Genomic DNA, 17,016 nt, shown 5'->3' with positions numbered 1-17,016 from the left:
TGACCTTATCACATGCACACTCAGTGAGGAAAAGGTTAGATAGACACTTTCCCACAAGCAGTGACGCTCCACCCAACGAGTTGACAGAGTAAAGGAAGCATGCCTTGGGAGGGCTCGTGGTATTGGGGTTGGAGGGTTTATATAATAAATCCTGCTGGTGTTACCTCCGTCTGTAGGAGGTCCATTTCACAGGAGGAGGAAGGAGGAGAAACAACTGTTAGAGAACAGTGCGTGGCCTCTGCTGTCTTTAGCAGGGCCTTGAACGACAAAGACACGCATGAGTATTTATACTATGCTTTCTTACACATAGTCACACACATAATCATTCAAACAATACTGATGCTTCGAAGCAAAATAATATACAGGTGCTGTTCATATTAGAATATCATGAAAAAGTTGATTTATTTCAGTAATTATATTCAGAACGTGAAACTTACATATTATATCAATTCATTACACACATAGTGATATATTTGAAATGTTTATTTCTTTAAATTTTGATGATTAGAACTGACAATTACTGAAAATCCCAAATTCAGTATCTCAGAAAATTAGAATATTAGTTACGACTAGTACCAAAAAATATTTTTGGGAAATGTGGGCCAACTGAAAAGTATGAACATGGAAAGTTTCAGCATGTACGGCAATCAATACTTAGTTGCAGCTCCTTTTGCCTGAATTGCTGCAGCAATACGGCGTGGCATGGAGTCAACCAGTCTGTTGCACTCCTCAGGTGTTATGAGAGCCCAGGTTGCTTTAATAGTGGCCTTCAGCTCTTCAGCATTGTTGGGTCTGGCGTCTCGCATCTTCCGCTTCACAATACCCCATAGGTTTTCTATGGGGTTAAGGTCAGGTGAGTTTGCAGGCCAATCAAGAACAGGGATACCATGGTCCTTAAACTAGGTACTGGTAGATTTGGCACTGTGTGCAGGTGCCAAGTCATGTTGAAAAATGAAATCTTCACCTTCATAAAATTGGTCTGCGGCAGGCAGCATAAAGTGTTCTAAAACTTCCTGATAGACTGCTGCATTGACCCTAGACCTCAGGAAACACAGTGGACAAACACCAGCAGATTACATGGCACCCCAGACCATTACCGATTGTGGAAATTTGACACTGGACTTCAGGCAACGTGGATTCTGTGCCTCTCCTGTCTTCCTCCAGACTCTGGGACCTTGATTTCCAAAGGAGATACAAAATGTACTTTCATCTGAAAACATAACTTTGGACCACTCAGCAGCAGTCCAGTCCTTTTTGTCTTGAGCCCAGGCGAGACGCTTTTGACGTCGTCTCTTATTCAAGAGTGGCTTTACACAAGGAATGCGACAGCTGAAGCCCATATCTTGCATACGTCGGTGCGTGGTGTTTCTTGAAGCACTGACTCCAGCTGCAGTCCACTCTTTGTGGATCTCCCCCACATTTTTTAATCGGTTTTGTATGACAATCCTCTCCAGGGCGCGGTTATCGCTCTTGCTTGTACACTTTTTTCTACCACATCTTTGTCTTCCCTTGCCTCTCTATTAATGTGCTTGGACACAGAGCTCTGGGAACATCCAACCTCTTTGGCAATGACCTTTTGTCTCTTGCCTCCTTCTTTAAAGTATCAATGGTCATTTTTTGGATCGTAGTCATACAGAATCAAAACAAAAGACCATTTAAAGGCTTTTCCAGGTGTTTTGGGTTAGTTAGCTAATTAGAGTGTGGCACCAGGTGTCTTCAATATCTGACCTTTTCACCATATTCTAATTTTCTGAGATGTTGAATTCAGGGTTTTCATTGGTTGTCAGCTATAATCATCTCCTTTTTGGCAAAAAACACTTAAAATTTATCAGTCTGTTTGGAATGAATGTATACATTCTACAAGTTTGACTTTCTAAATGGAATTAATGAAATACATCAACTTTTTCATGATATTCTAATAATATGACCAGCACCTGTATGGGGATGCCACTCCTGATAGAGATTTTAAAGGCCTACTGAAATGATATTTTCCTATTGAAACGGGGATAGCCATTCTGTGTGTCATACTTGATCATTTCGCGATATTGCCATATTTTTGCTGAAAGGATTTAGTAGAGAACATCGACGATAAAGTTGGCAACTTTTGGTCGCTAATAAAAAAAGCCTTGCCTGTACCGGAAGTAGCGGACGATGTGCGCGTGACAACACGGGTTGTGGAGCTCCTCACATCTGAACATTGTTTACCATCATGGCCACCAGCAACGAGAGCGATTCGGGCCGAGAAAGCGACGATTTCCCCATCAATTTGAGCGAGGACGAAAGATTCGTGGATGAGGACAGTGAAAGTCAAGGACTAGATTAAAAAAAAAAAAAAAAAAGAGTAGACGGCAGTGGGAGCGATTCAGATGTTATTAGACAAATCTACTAGGATAATCCTGGAAAATCCCTTATCTGCTTATTGTGTTACTAGTGTTTTAGTGAGATTATATGGTCATACCTGAAGGTCGGCCCCGCACCGTTCTTCAGCACCAGTCGACCGGTGGTGGCGATGCCCATCTCTGCCCTTCGCAAGGGACCCTCTTGGAAACACGATATTTCGAAATGATCGCTGCATAATACACTGTGCTTTGTTTGTGTGGTCCAATCCAATAGCAATAATGTGCGGCAAGAAAGTGGCGTAAACCTGGCACTTTTGTCAACAGAATTTGGCACAGCAGGGGGAAAAAAAAGCCGGAGGGGTGTGGCTACGAGTGTGGTGACTGCCAGCGTCTCCGAGGGAAGCCACGTTTCTCGACGAAGCGAAGGCGGCCGATGGGGTCGGGCTGAGATTTTTATTTTTTTCCCCCTCCTCCACGGTGGAAGCATCCGACGGTCAGGGCCGGCTGGTGGGAGGGGCAAGAGAGTTTGCAGCTGCCTCTTTGACAGGCGCAGGAGGAACGAAGCAAGCTCTCCGCTCATGTCTACGGTAAGAGCCGACTTATTTCCACCATTTTCTCACCGAAACCTGCCGGTTGACATGTGGTAGGGAACCGTGTTCGCTTGACCACTCTGTTCCATAGTAAAGCTTCACCGTCATCTTTCGGGAATGTAAACAATGAAACACCGGCTGTGTTTGTGTTGCTAAAGGCGGCCGCAATACACCGCTTCTCACCTACAGCTTTCTTCTTTGACGTCTAAATTATTCATTGAACAAATTGCAAAAGATTCAGAAACACAGAAGTCCATAATACTGTAGAATTATGCGATAAAAACAGACGACTTATAGCTGTGAACGGTGCTGGAACAAAATGTCCTCTACAATGCGTGACGTCACGCGCACGCGTCACCATACTGCAAGGTTTTAGCAGGATACTTCCGCGCAAAATTTAAAATTGCAATTTAGTAAACTAAACCGGCCGTATTGGCATGTGTTGCAATGTTAAGAATTCATCATTGATATATAAACTATCAGACTGCGTGGTCGGTAGTAGTGGGTTTCAGTAGGCCTTTAATTTAATCCCTCACACAAAGACCGTAATTTGCCCCAAATTCCTCTAGATTATTGTTTAGTAGTGGATCTTAAAACTGATTTTTTTTCAATCATTTATTATCACAATATTACAGTACATATATTTTTCTGTGATGGACATATCTGAATAGAAACATTTTGTGGCATCTTCTTTGGAGAATAAATCAACCAAATGCATCCACACATTACTGACTCCCTCCTCATACAGTAGCCAGTTTATTAGGTACAACAGCAGGCCTGCAGCTTTATCACATAAATTCTCTCTCTTTGCCTCCCTAACGTTAGAGCCTTAAATTGAAATTACATGATCAGCATCCCTTTTATTACACATCACACACAGGATAAAGGGATGCTTTAGTCAGATTGCAGGGCTGTTGACTACACTGCAATAATTTCATCATGGTATACCTAAATAATGTGCAAATCTTGTGTATCCAATATAACAGTATTATAAATGATCCATCTACAGTTACAGTATAAATGGAGAAGGGAGTCAGGAAGAAAAAACAAGAAGGTGAACAAGAGGAAAAACAATGCCTTAGAAGCTGTGAGGCAATTCCCTATGTGGGTCAAGAACCAAAAGGCATGGTAAGCAAGAGAGAAATAGAGAAATAGAGTTGAAAGTGAAAATAGGAAAGAAAAAGGGGAAAGGTTGGTTTTGGGCCACATTTGAACAACAGGCGGTTAAGACCTTTGGTGTCAGTCTGCTGAACATAGCAGACACTATAGAATTATATAAAATGACATATTTGCTGGGAGACAATGAATAAAAGAATCCCATATAAATACCTAAATTGAATTCGAAAAAATTAAACGTTACTAAAATGACAATAGTCAGCATTTAGCACTAATTGTAGTTGTTATCTCAAATTACCGATCTGCAAATGACTGAAAGCCTCATTACTGTCGTACTCAAGTTAATTAACAGCGCATCATTTGACATTGCATGTCAACCTATTGGTGTCAACATTGCAGCTGCCAGAGTGAATCTAAGCATGGGCCCTTATTAGATCTCTCTTGTAAGCCTGCTCGTGTTCATACCAATATCTGTATTCACTGTTGGGCTAAACTATGGCTGCAGGGGAATTATGGAAAGAGCCTGAGAGCAGCGGCACAAATACAGTTGTGCGAGAGCTGCGGGCGATGTTGTCAACATGGACAGCTGTTACATATAAACAACTCACATATGAGGTCAAGGGTTTTTTCAGGGCTAATCTCTGTTCAGTTCACGCTAAACCTGAGAGTTGCGCTGGACACATTTTAACTCAACAGTCCATCAAATCTGATTCACCTTGAGGTCTTACACAGCCAGGGCTGTTACTAGGTATTCTGAGGCTGCTTAAAGAGCATGCGTGTGGGCCCCTCTTCCCCATTAATTGCCACCGTCAAATCTTTTTGTTTTTCAGTGTTCTTAGTGCCTGGTGTAATATATCCAATTGGTTTCCTTTTTTACGATTAACCACTTAACAATTCATTATGTATTATTGTGTTATTCTCATTTCACTAATTTGCTACAAGTTTTTTTTTACACCTCAGATTGCAATACATGTCCATTTAACCACACAACAAATAGGTAGTGGGTATTTTATTGTATTCAACAAGCAAGCACTGATATGTATAAAAAAAAAACAAACAAAAAAAAAAGTGGCCCGGTTCAAGATAGTACACAGGTAAATATTTAGCATTTACCTAAAATTTGCAGGTAAAACAAAGAGCATATGAAATGAAACGTAACAAGGCTCATCTAATCTCAGTTAAGATTTACATTGAGTTATAAAAAAATGTAGCATATATTTTTCTATTATACAATTGAATTATCCTATGTGGACTGAGGTCGCAGTCGAGGGCGAATGCCTCGGCGACCTGGTCTTCGGTTGCCAAATCTAGTTGTCGGGACATGGAATGTCACCTCTCCGGTGGGTAAGGAGCCTGAGGATGTGCATAAGGTCGAGAGATACCGTCGAGATATAGTTGGGTTTACCTCAACACACAGCATAGGTTCTGGAACCAAACTCCTTGCGAGGGGTTGGACTTCACTATATGCAGGAGTTGCTGCAGGGAATAAGCGGCGAGCAGGTGTGGGCTTATTATTTGCTTCCCGGCTTGGCGCCTGTGTGTTGGAGTCATCTCTGTTCCCCGTCTTCGGGTCGGGGAACGGGCTCTGACTGTTGTCTGCGCGTATGTGCCAAATGGCAGTATGGAGTACCCGGCCTTCTTGGGGACCCTTAAGAGAGTGCTGAAGGGCGTCCCTCCCAGGGACTCTATTGTTCTACTGGGTGACTTCAACGCCCACGTCCACAGCGACAGCATAACCTGGAAGGGCATGATTGGGAGGCACGACCATCCCAATCTGAACCAGTGTGGTGTTCTGTTATTGGACTTCTGTGCAAGCCACAGTTTGTCCATAACAAACACCATGTTCAAACATAAGTGTGCCCACAAGTGCATGTGGCACCAGGATACACTAGGTCGATGGCCGATGATCAACTTTCTAGTCGTTTCATCAGATATGCGACCGCATGTCTTGGAGATTCAGGTGAAGACAGGAGCTGAGCTGTCAACTGATCACCACCTGGTGGTGAGTTGGATCAGGTGGCAGGGGAGGATGCCGGACAGACCCATTAGGCCAAACTGTTTAGTGAGGGTAAGCTGGGAACGTTTGGTAGAGGCTCCCGTCTGCCAGATCTTCAACTCGCACCTCCGCCAGAGCTTCAACTGCATTCGGCGGGAGGCATTAAGTTTGAATGGACAGTGTTCCATACCTCCATTGCTGCTGCTGCTAATCAGAGCTGTGGTCGCAGGGCAGTTGGTGCCTGTCATGGCGGCAAACCCCGAACCCAATGGTGGGCATCGGGGTTAAAGGGGGCCATCAAGCTGAAGAAAGAGTCCTACTGAGCATGCCAGGTACCGACAAGTCAAGCAAACCGCGGCCTAAGCAGTGGGGGAAGCAAAAACTCTCGCATGGGAGGATTTCGGTTACACCATAGAGCAAGATTTTCGGTCGGCCTCGAAGAGATCCTGGCAAACCATCCGACACCTCAGGAGGGGAAGCAGTGCCCTGTTCACACTGTGTATAGTGGGGGAAGAAACCTGCTGACCACTACCGGGGATATAGTTGCACGGTGGAAAGAATACTTTGAGGATTTCCTTAATGCTACAGACACAACCTTCATAGAGGAGGCAGAGTCTGAGGTCACAAACACGGACAAGTCCATCACTGGAGCCGAAGTTGCTGAGGTAATCAAAAAATTGCCCCGTGGCAAGGCCCCAGGAGAGGAAGAGATTCGCCCCTAATACTTCAAGGCTCTGGATGTTGTGGGACATCTCTTTAACATAGCGTGGAAGTCTGGGGCGGTACCACTGGATTGGCAGACCGCAGTTCTAATTATAGAGGGATCACACTTCTCAGCCTCCTGGGGCAAGTCTATTCCAAGGTGCTGGAAAAGAGAGTCTGGCCATTTGTCAAGCCTCGGATTCAGGAGAAACAATTTGGTTTTCGTCCCGGTCGTGGAACACAGGACCAGAATTATACCCTCACTAGGGTACTGGAGTGGGCATGGGAGTTTGCTCAACCAGTCCACATGTGATTTGTGGATTTGGAAAAGGCCTTCGATCGTGTCCCTCGCGGTGTCCAGTGGGTGGTAATCTAGGGTCAAGGGTCCTTTGCTACGGGCCATACGGTCCCTGTACAAGCGGAACAGGAGTCGGGATCGCATTGCCTGTAGTAATAGGTCAGACATGTTCCCAGTGGACGTTGGACTTTGCCAGGGCTGCCCTTTGTCACCGGTCCTGTTCATTATCTTTATGGACAGAATTTCTAGTCACAGTCAGGGTGTGGAGGGTTTCCAGTTTGGTGGCCAGATGATCGCATCCCTGCTTTTTGCAGATGATGTGGTCCTGTTGGCTTCATCGGGCTGGGACCTTCCACGGTCACTGGGGCGGTTTTCAGCCGAGTGTGAAGGTGCTGGGATGAAGATCAGTAACTCCAAAACTGAGGCCATGTTTCTCAGTCGGAGAAAGATGGACTGCACCCCCTTGGGTCGGGAGTGAAGTTCTGCCTCAAGTGGAGGAATTCAAGTATATCTGGGTCTTGTTCACGAGTGAGGGAAGAATAGAACGTGAGATTGACAGACTGATTGGTGCGGCGTCTGCAGTGATGCAGTCACTGCACCGGTCTGTTGTGGTGAAGAAGGAGCTGAGCCATAAGGTGAAACTCTTGAGAACAGGTTGATTCACGTTCCCTACTCACCTATGGTCATTAATTTTGGCTAATGACCAAAAGGACAAGTTTGCAAATACAAGCGGCAGAAATGAGATTCCTCCACAGGATGTCTGGGATCACCCTCAGAGATACGGTGAGGAGCTCGGTCATCCGGGAGAGACTCAGCGTAGCGCGCTGCTGCTCCTTCACATCGAGAAGAGCCAGCTGGTGAGGTGTTTCGGGCATGTCCAGCCGGATTGTTGATACACTGCACCTTTTTCTCCTTCTTAAAACGTCTCGGCTGACATCATTGTTTAATCTGTTGTGAGCACTTGTTGAAAATGATACAGAATAATTTGCTATGTGTAGTAGTCCGCAATTAGGGAGAGAGAGAAAAATAGTGTAGTGTGCACCAAACCATTTTTTCAAAAGGGGCCATTGGGTTTATTGAAATGATTAAAATTATTATATTGTATAACTTGTGTCTTTGTGTTCATTCATATTCTTTCATATAAATATATATTAGTTCAGTTGAAGACCTTTTATGAAGGAGAAATATCGAGAACCCAGTTTTCTCTCGCCCGGACGTGGGTCACCGGGGCCCCCCTCTGGAGCAAGGCCCGGAGGTGGGGCACGATGGCGAGCGCCTGGTGGCCGGGTCTGTTCCAATGAGGCCCGGCCGGGCACAGCCCGAAGAGGCAACGTGGGTCCCCCCTCCAATGGGCTCACCACCCATAGCAGGGGCCTTAGAGGTCGGGTGCGATGTGAGCTGGGCGGCAGCCAAAGGCAGGGCACTTGGCGGTCGCATCCTCGGCTACATAAACTAGCTCTTGGGGCGTGGAACGTCACCTCACTGGGGGGAAGGAGCCTGAGCTAGTGCGCTAAGTAGAGAAATTCCAGCTGGATGTAGTCGGACTCACTTCGACGCACAGCAAGGGCTCTGGAACCACTTCTCTCGAGAGAAACTGGACTCTTTTCCACGCCGGCAGTGAGAGGCGACGGGCTGGAGTGGCAATTCTCGTTCCCCCCGGCTCAAAGCCTGCACGTTGGAGTTCAACGCGGTGGAGGAAAGGGTAGCCTCTCTCCGCATTCGGGTGGGAGGACGGGTCCTGACTGTTGTTTGTGCTTACGCACCAAACAACAGTACCCACCCTTTTTGGGTACACTCGAGGGAGTACTGGAAAGTGCTCCCTCGGGATTACCTTGTTCTGTTGGGGGACTTCAACGCTCAAGTTGGGAAGAATGGCCGTCCAGATCTGAACCCGAGTGGTGTTTTGTTATTGAACTTTTGTACTCGCCACAGTTTGTCCATAACAAACACCATGTTCAAACATAAGTGCATATGTACACTTGGCACCAGGACACCCTAGGCCGCAGTTCCATGATCGACTTTGTAGTTGTGTCATCGGATTTGCGGCCTCATGTTTTTGAAACTCGAGTGAAGAGAGGGGCGGAGCTTTCTACCGTTCACCACCTGGTGGTGAGTTGGCTGCGATGGTGGGGGAGGATGCTGGACAGACCTGGCAGGCCCAAACGCATTGTGAGGGTTTGCTGGGAACGTCTGGCAGAGTCTCCTGTAGGAGAGTGTCAATTCCCACCTCCGGAAGAACTTTGAACATGTCACGAGGGACGTGCTGGACATTGAGTGGACCATGTTCCGCACCTCTATTGTCGAGACGGCTGATTGGAGCTGTGGCTGCAAGGTAGTTGGTGCCTGTCGTGCCGGTAATCCTAGAACCTGTAGGTGAACACCGGCGGTGAGGGATGCCGTCAAGCTGAAGAAGGAGTCCTATCGGGTTCTTTTGGCTCATAGGACTCTGGAGGCAATGGACAGGTACCGACAGGCCAAGCGGTGTGCAGCTTCAGCGGTCGCGGAGGCAAAAACTCAGACATGGGAAGAGTTCGGGGAAGCCATCGTAAACGAAGTCCGGACGGCTTCGAAGCGATTCTGGACCACCATCCGCCGCCTCAGGAAGGGGAAGCAGTACACTGTCAACACCGTGTATGGTGCGGATGGTGTTCTGCTGACCTCAACTGCGGATGTTGTGGATAGGTGGAAGGAATACTTCGAAGACCTCCTCAATCCCACCAATACGTCTTCCTATGAGGAAGCAGTGCCTGGGGAATCTGTGGTGGGCTCTCCTATTTCTGGGGCTTAGGTTGCTGAGGTAGTTAAAAAAGCTCCTTGGTGGCAAGGCCCCAGGGGTGGATGAGACCCGCCCGGAGTTCCTTAAGGCTCTGGATGCTGTGGGGCTGTCTTGGCTGACAAGAATCTGCAGCATCGCGTGGACATCGGGGTTTGTACCTCTGGATTGGCAGACCGTGGTGGTGGTCCCTCTCTTTAAGAAGGGGGACTGGAGGGTGTGTTCCAACTATCATGGGATCACACTCCTCAGTCTTCCCGGTAAGGTCTATTCAGGTGTGCTGGAGAGGAAGCTACGCCGGATAGTCGAACCTCGGATTCAGGAGGAACAGTGTGGTTTTTGTCCTGGTCGTGGAACTGTGGACCAGCTCTATACTCTCGGCAGGGTTCTTGAGGGTGCATGGGAGTTTGCCCAACCAGTCTACATGTGCTTTGCGGACTTGGAGAAGGCATTCGACCGTGTCCCTCGGGAAGTCCTGTAGGGAGTGCTTAGAGAGTATGGGGTATCGGACTGTCCTATTGTGGCGGTCTGCTCCATGTACGATCAGTGTCAGAGCTTGGTCCGCATTGCCGGCAGTAAGTCGGACACATTACCAGTGAGGGTTGGACTCCGCCAAGGCTGTCCTTTGTCACCAATTCTGTTCATAACTTTTATGGACAGAGTTTCTAGGCGCAGTCAAGGCCCTGAGGGGATCCGGTTTGGTGGCTACAGGATAAGGTCTCTGCTTTTTGCAGATGATGTGGTCCTGATGGCTTCATCTGGCCGGGATCTTCAGCTCTCACTGGATCGGTTCACAGCCGAGTGTGAAGCGACCGGAATGAGAATCAGCACCTCCAAGTCCGAGTCCATGGTTCTCGCGCGGAAAAGGGTGGAGTGCCATCTCCGGGTTGGGGAGGAGACCCTGCCCCAAGTGGAGGAGTTCCAGTACCTAGGAGTCTTGTTCACGAGTAGGGGAAGAGTGGATCGTGAGATCGACAGGCGGATCGGTGCGGCGTCTTCAGTAATGCGGACTTTGAACCGATCCGTTGTGGTGAAGAAGGAGCTGAGCCGGAAGGCAAAGCTCTCAATTTACCGGTCTCTCTACGTTTCTATCCTCACCTGTGGTCATGAGGTTTGGGTCATGACCGAAAGGATAAGATCACGGGTACAAGCGGCTGAAATGAGTTTCCTCCGCCGTGTGGCGGGGCTCTCCCTTAGAGATAGGGTGAGAAGCTCTAACATCCGGGAGGACCTCAAAGTAAAGCCGCTGCTCCTCTACATCGAGAGGAGCCGGATGAGGTGGCTCGGGCATCTGGTCAGGATGCCACCGAACACCTCCCTAGGGAGATGTTTAGGGTACGTCCAACCGGTAGGAGGCCACAGGGAAGACCCAGGACACGTTGGGAAGACTATGTCTCCCGGCTGGCCTGGGAAAGCCTTGGGATCCCCCCGGAAGAGCTAGATGAAGTGGCTGGGGAGAGGGAAGTCTGGGCTTCTCTGCTTAGGCTGCTGCCCCCGCGACCTGACTTTGGATAAGCGGAAGAAGATGGATGGATGGTTCAGTGTATGCAAAATCATTTTGTCATAGAGGCTACTGGGGGCCAGGTGTGGGCCCATAGAATTGTCCTCACTTTTCCCCGACAGCCCTGTGTACAGCCAGTGATTTGCATGCAGTGGTTGTCTTTCTGCACATTTTACACGAGGAGAAAGAAATGTTCCCTAAGTATTATCTTGCAGAGTGAAAATCAGAAACTCTGTCGCTGAATTGTAGTGTAATTTAATGAGCTTTGTTGAAACCTGAAGTGTTACATTATGTTAATTTCTGTTTTGTTTATTATTATTGTTGTTTTAATTTATGTGTGTCTTTTGAAACATAAGGTTAGGTGTTTTAAATAAGATACATTGCAGTAATTTTCAAAATTATGTATTTTTTCATTAAGTTAATATTGATAATAATTTAAAGCTAACTGTGTTTTGTATTAACTTCACGTCAAACTTCAAAATAGCAAAATATTATACATAACATTTTATGGTTATTCTGGGATTCACATTCCTTCAGTATACAGTCGCCACATCGCGCTCCAAATATTGCTGTTTTACCACATTGCTGATTTATATTTATTTTTTAAGCATATTCTACAACATTTGTGACCTAAATTAAACATGTTCAAGCCTAAAAATGGCTAAATAAATTAACAAAAATTTCAACACTAGCCCAAACCAATCAGACCAGGCTGTTCAGCATTGTGGTAAATGACTAGCTTAGCCTCAGGCAGCATTACTATATTGTACTAAAAGGGTGGAAAGGGGACTAAGTAGTGTTAGTCAATGTCTGGGGGGCTCCTAAAATGTTGAAACATGTATTTACAAAGTAGCAAACAGTTTTTATGCTCTGGTTTTGAAAATATTTGGTGTATAATAATGATTCCTGCTTCGCGGTAATTCATTTATCGTAGTCATGGCTTGAACAAATTAACAGCGATAACTGAGGCATTATTCTAAACAATTTTAGTGACCACACAAAACCTTTATGTTCTTGAAAACCACGTGAGGGGAAAACTCTCCATCCAACCTCTCAAGAAATTATGTTCACAACAAGATTATGTACCTGATACTTGGCTGTGCATGAATGAAATCTCTTTGTGATCTTTAAACATATCCAGAATAAATTCTCCCCAATTGTATGCACTGATATCTGGTACAAAAATACCACTGTCTTCATGTGACGGCAGGGTTACAGAGAACATATTAACTGTCGATGTCTGGACACACCTGTCACAGAACAGGTGCGTCTTTTAATAACTCTTGATTATTCTAGGAACATGACTAAACAATTCAACATAATACAAAATGCTCAGCCATCAACTTATAGAGGAATGACAGCTGCCTCACAATGAAGCATTCGTCTCATCAGACAAAAAGGTGAGTGAAAACGTCTTCTAGATTAGGAGAACATAGAGGGATGAAAAGAGTATATGTGAGTGGGTTAAGCGATTATCAGATAAACAGAAAAGGCAAAGGAACTTGAATAAAGAGCAAAAACATGTAAAAATAAAGCCATTTGAAGTAAGTCCAACCAGTGACCTTCTGAAACATCCTGTAAAATAAGAAATAGCGAAACATAATCACAGCAACAACAGAAACACACACACACACACACACACACACACACACACACACACACACACACACACACACACACACACACACACACACACACAATTTCCATCAGTAAGAGTTGTGCACGGACAGTCCTTGCTAGTCAGTTGCTACACACCGTGGCTTTTGATACAGCATGTAGGAAACATTGTGGACAGATTTTAAAGACGTAAACAAATACTGCCTACTGTGACTTTAAACCATGCTCTCCAGGCGTCATGCAGTACTGACATCTAAACAATTTAAAAGATGAATTAGTGAATGCTACCAAGCAAATCAATACAGCCTCAATGCTAGCTAAAACAGCAATTTCCTGGGTCCAAAAACCCCTGTTATGCCACCATGCACGGAAAGGGGGCGCCAACACCAGCTACTTTTTGTGGAAGACACCCGTAACACAGCAGGGCATGCTGGGGGAATGGGCATGAGTGCCAAAGCATATGGAAAGCTAGTGCACAATCAAATAAGAAGATAAGGAAAAAAATGCTTCCTTAAAAAGAGTGCAGGGGAACAGCAATTTTCCAAACAGCAGAAAATGATTGTCTTTAAACTAATCTTAAAGCTGTATTAGAGGGACACGTAGTTCTCTCCATCTCAGCTTTGCAATATATCTGCAAAATCCATTAGTCCTTTAGAAAACAAGGTTGAAAATTACGATTGAATAATTCAGCATGGACTGAATGGCAGACATCTGTGGGCACCGAGTTTACACAAAGAGCACTGGGGAGGTCTTCAACACGATGACCAACCCTGAGAGTACCAATTTGTACAATGAAGAGACACTAGACAATAACTGCAGCCAAAATAACCCGGCCATGAAGGACATTCTCTTCATTATAAAGTAAGGACGCCATAATCTGACTGACCTGGATCAAACCAAAGCATTATGTAGGTAATGTTAATGTATCTCATTAGATTATAAATAATACAGTATACCATCTAGGATTTCTTAGAAGCACTTGGATGAACCTCACATTAATTTCTGAACAATAATTGTGCATCTAACTGCTTAAATGAACAAAGATGTGTTTGGGTAATGGGCATAGTGTCCTATTAAATGATGATGAACTGATAAGGCAGCGGTTCTTCATCCATCCAATTACATAATTGTAATATTATGATAATTTATAATCATCAGTGGGCCATCATAAGAGTTATTGAAGCAAAGATATGGACAATTGAGAAAAACTACTTAACTGTTCCCCTGCACTTACAATAGTGAGTATACAGGCCGTCCACATTACAAGGAAAAAGTGAGCAATAAAGATAGTTTCAACAAAAAGGAGAGACACAAGTTGACTAAAAGTAAAAAGAGTAGGTATTGACTACAAAGTGCAGCATTTCATTCAGGTGCACACATGCCGCTCAGCACACACCCCATACCTGCCAGAAGTCCTGAAGAGGGGGAGGGGCAGAAGCACGAAGGGCGAGGGCGACAAAAGAAGCAAGGAAGAAAAGGGGCAGGGAGTTTGTAGGTGGGTAATGGGGGTCAGCAGATGGAATTATTGGAGATTGGGGGTCAAGACAGACAAGGTGGAAATTGGGTTTGAGGATGATGGTTATTCACAAGGAGGGGAAAAGAGAGAAAATGGAGGGATTACTTGTTATGAGAATGAGAGAGGGTCGAAAACAGCATGATAGAACGGTAATGGTAACATTGGATCACAATGTTAGATTGTGGCAGCAACAAGGACACCCACATGAACACAGTGGGTGGAGTAAATGACATACACATTGACAAAACTGGTTAAGCAAACCCAAGCAATCCCGTTAATATTTTTAAAATAACACCGTTCTTTGGAAAGGGAAATAAAACATAAGGTGAGTCAGCATACAGATTAGTTTTTCATAGCCACACAGGGTGTGTTGTGTTTGCTTTACATATAGTCTAAACCTGGAAGAAATGAGCGATAACCAGACAGGAGTAAATGTCCAGGGGCAAATACTATACAGACTTACCTTCACATACTTCCATTCTAAAAGAAATTAAAGTATTGTACTCAGCCTTTACCAATTGATACGGAGTATTGTATGAACTTTTTCTGTACCTCTATACCAAACTTTAGCTAAATCCTAGCTCAAAAGTTTCCTTCACTCTGCAGCTACTACGCTTCAGGAAACATCTATGCTGAATCTCATTCTAGGCCAAAAAAATACGCAACAAAAACACAGGGGGTGGGCACAGTCTTTGCTGGCAGTAACATTTCAGAGCTAAATGCAGTATCAGACAAATCCACAAGGACATAAATGTGTCTAGCAAATAAAGGGAACACATAGCCTGGGAAAAGGAACAACAGAGGCATAACAAGTATATTGTTTATGGTTAGTGTGGTAATTTGGTAAATATTACAGGATGGGAACCACAGAATGTTCCTTTTGATTAGAGAATATTTCAAGCTTTAATATGATTGTTTGTATTTTTATAATGACAACTAAAATGTACAAGGAATGTAGAGTAGTACTGTAGACCACATAAAACCACAAAAAATAATTTCAAAGTTATGATTAATTTCCCTGTTTATCACAAAGACATCCAATTCTTACCTTTCCATCATAGCGTTTCACAATGAACTGATCAAGGCCAAGATCTGAAAAGCAGAAGGGCAAATACGTTGAGATATGAAAACAGGCGCACTAGTTACACAACATGATGTATTGTAGCATGACGCACAGCAAATGGCAATGCTATTACTCCAACTCTGAAGATCACCGACATGTGCAAGGGAATAATAATAGTCATCAACAACCCATTTCCATGTTACAAATTCTTTGAAAAAAATCATCTGCAGTCAGATCCAACACATATGGTCGTTAGTCTTTTACACTCTGTTGTGTCTGAATACAGACCCTACAAGAACTTGTTTTTTTTTGCTTTTTAAATAAATAAATACACTTAGTCTCATTTAAACATCAGAACTCTCACACTTACATTCCACACTCCTTTGCCGTGTGAAATGACACTATACAACAAGAGCGTTCACTGTACTTTTTTGGGGGGAATTTTGCCTATCAGTCACAATCCTTTCTGTAAGATGAAAACACATGTTTTTTTAAAGGACACTTAACTAGTAAATACATGCAGGAAAAAGTTATCTTACAAGGGAGACTATGGGAGTCTATTGCACGTTGCGCAGTCCATTAATCGTTTATCGATTATTATATTTTCATGATCCTGCAAAGCCATAATCCAACCATCCATCCATCAATTTTCTACCGCTTATTCCCTTTGGGGTCGCGGGGGGCGCTGGTGCCTATCTCAGCTACAATCGGGCGGAAGGCGGTGTACACCATGGACAAGTCGCGATCTCATCGCAGGGCCAACACAGATAGACAGACAACATTCACACTCACATTCACACACTAGGGCCAATTTTGTGTTGCCAATCAACCTAGCCCCAGGTGCATGTCTTTGGAAGTGGGAGGAAGCCGTAGTACCCGGAGGGAACCCACGCATTCATGGGGAGGACATGCAAACCAAACTCCACACAGAAAGATCCCGAGCCCAGGATTGAACCCAGGACCACTCAGGACCTTCGTATTGTGTGGCAGACGCACTAACCCCTCTTCCACCGTGTAGCCCGCAAAGTCATAATCGATAATGGAAATCAAAATTCCAAAAACTGTCCAGCCATATTTTCTCCTATTTCCATAATTTTTCATAAAGACCAAGTGTGTGCTAGTATTTGTGGAGCAGAATGAGCACAGGGCAGAATGTGTGTGTGTGTAAAGGGGAGGCTCTACTTTTGGAATAAAATAAAATCCGCAAAATCCAGAATAGAGCTGGCAATAAAACTAATTGCATGCATGTACTATGACACCGGTATTGTCTGTTTTAATTAGAGGCAGGGATGGCAAGAACAAACTATTAGTATTTTAGTTCCTTCATCACCACTTTCTTAATTTGATCATCTAATCAAATAATAAAGGATTCCAATCTAAATCACGATATACTGTATATTGCAGGCTCCTGCAATAACCATATACATCACAATACATTATTAGGCATATAAATGATATTAGAAGCATATTAAAAGAAGTTACGAAAGGCTCCTAATTAAGCTGCT

The 17,016-nt window shown here is 44.6% G+C and overlaps 1 protein-coding gene across 2 annotated transcripts in view; it reads right to left on the bottom strand.

Moving 5' to 3' along the window:
• micu1 (mitochondrial calcium uptake 1) overlaps window positions 1-17,016 on the bottom strand; it is a 47,038-nt gene that overhangs the window by 15,354 nt on the left and 14,668 nt on the right. The window contains exons 5-6 of one of the 2 annotated variants that reach the window (XM_061910495.1): window positions 15,497-15,540; window positions 165-257 (exon numbers count right to left, since the gene is read on the bottom strand). In XM_061910495.1, the coding sequence (XP_061766479.1) occupies window positions 165-257; window positions 15,497-15,540 (137 nt within the window). The remainder of the gene's footprint in view (window positions 1-164; window positions 258-15,496; window positions 15,541-17,016) is intronic. The other variant, XM_061910496.1, reaches the window with a different exon arrangement.

This window comes from Nerophis ophidion, linkage group LG09 (genome assembly GCF_033978795.1).
Source record: "Nerophis ophidion isolate RoL-2023_Sa linkage group LG09, RoL_Noph_v1.0, whole genome shotgun sequence".
Taxonomy (NCBI): Eukaryota; Metazoa; Chordata; class Actinopteri; order Syngnathiformes; family Syngnathidae; genus Nerophis; species Nerophis ophidion.
This window is presented reverse-complemented; position numbering and strand designations above follow the sequence as displayed.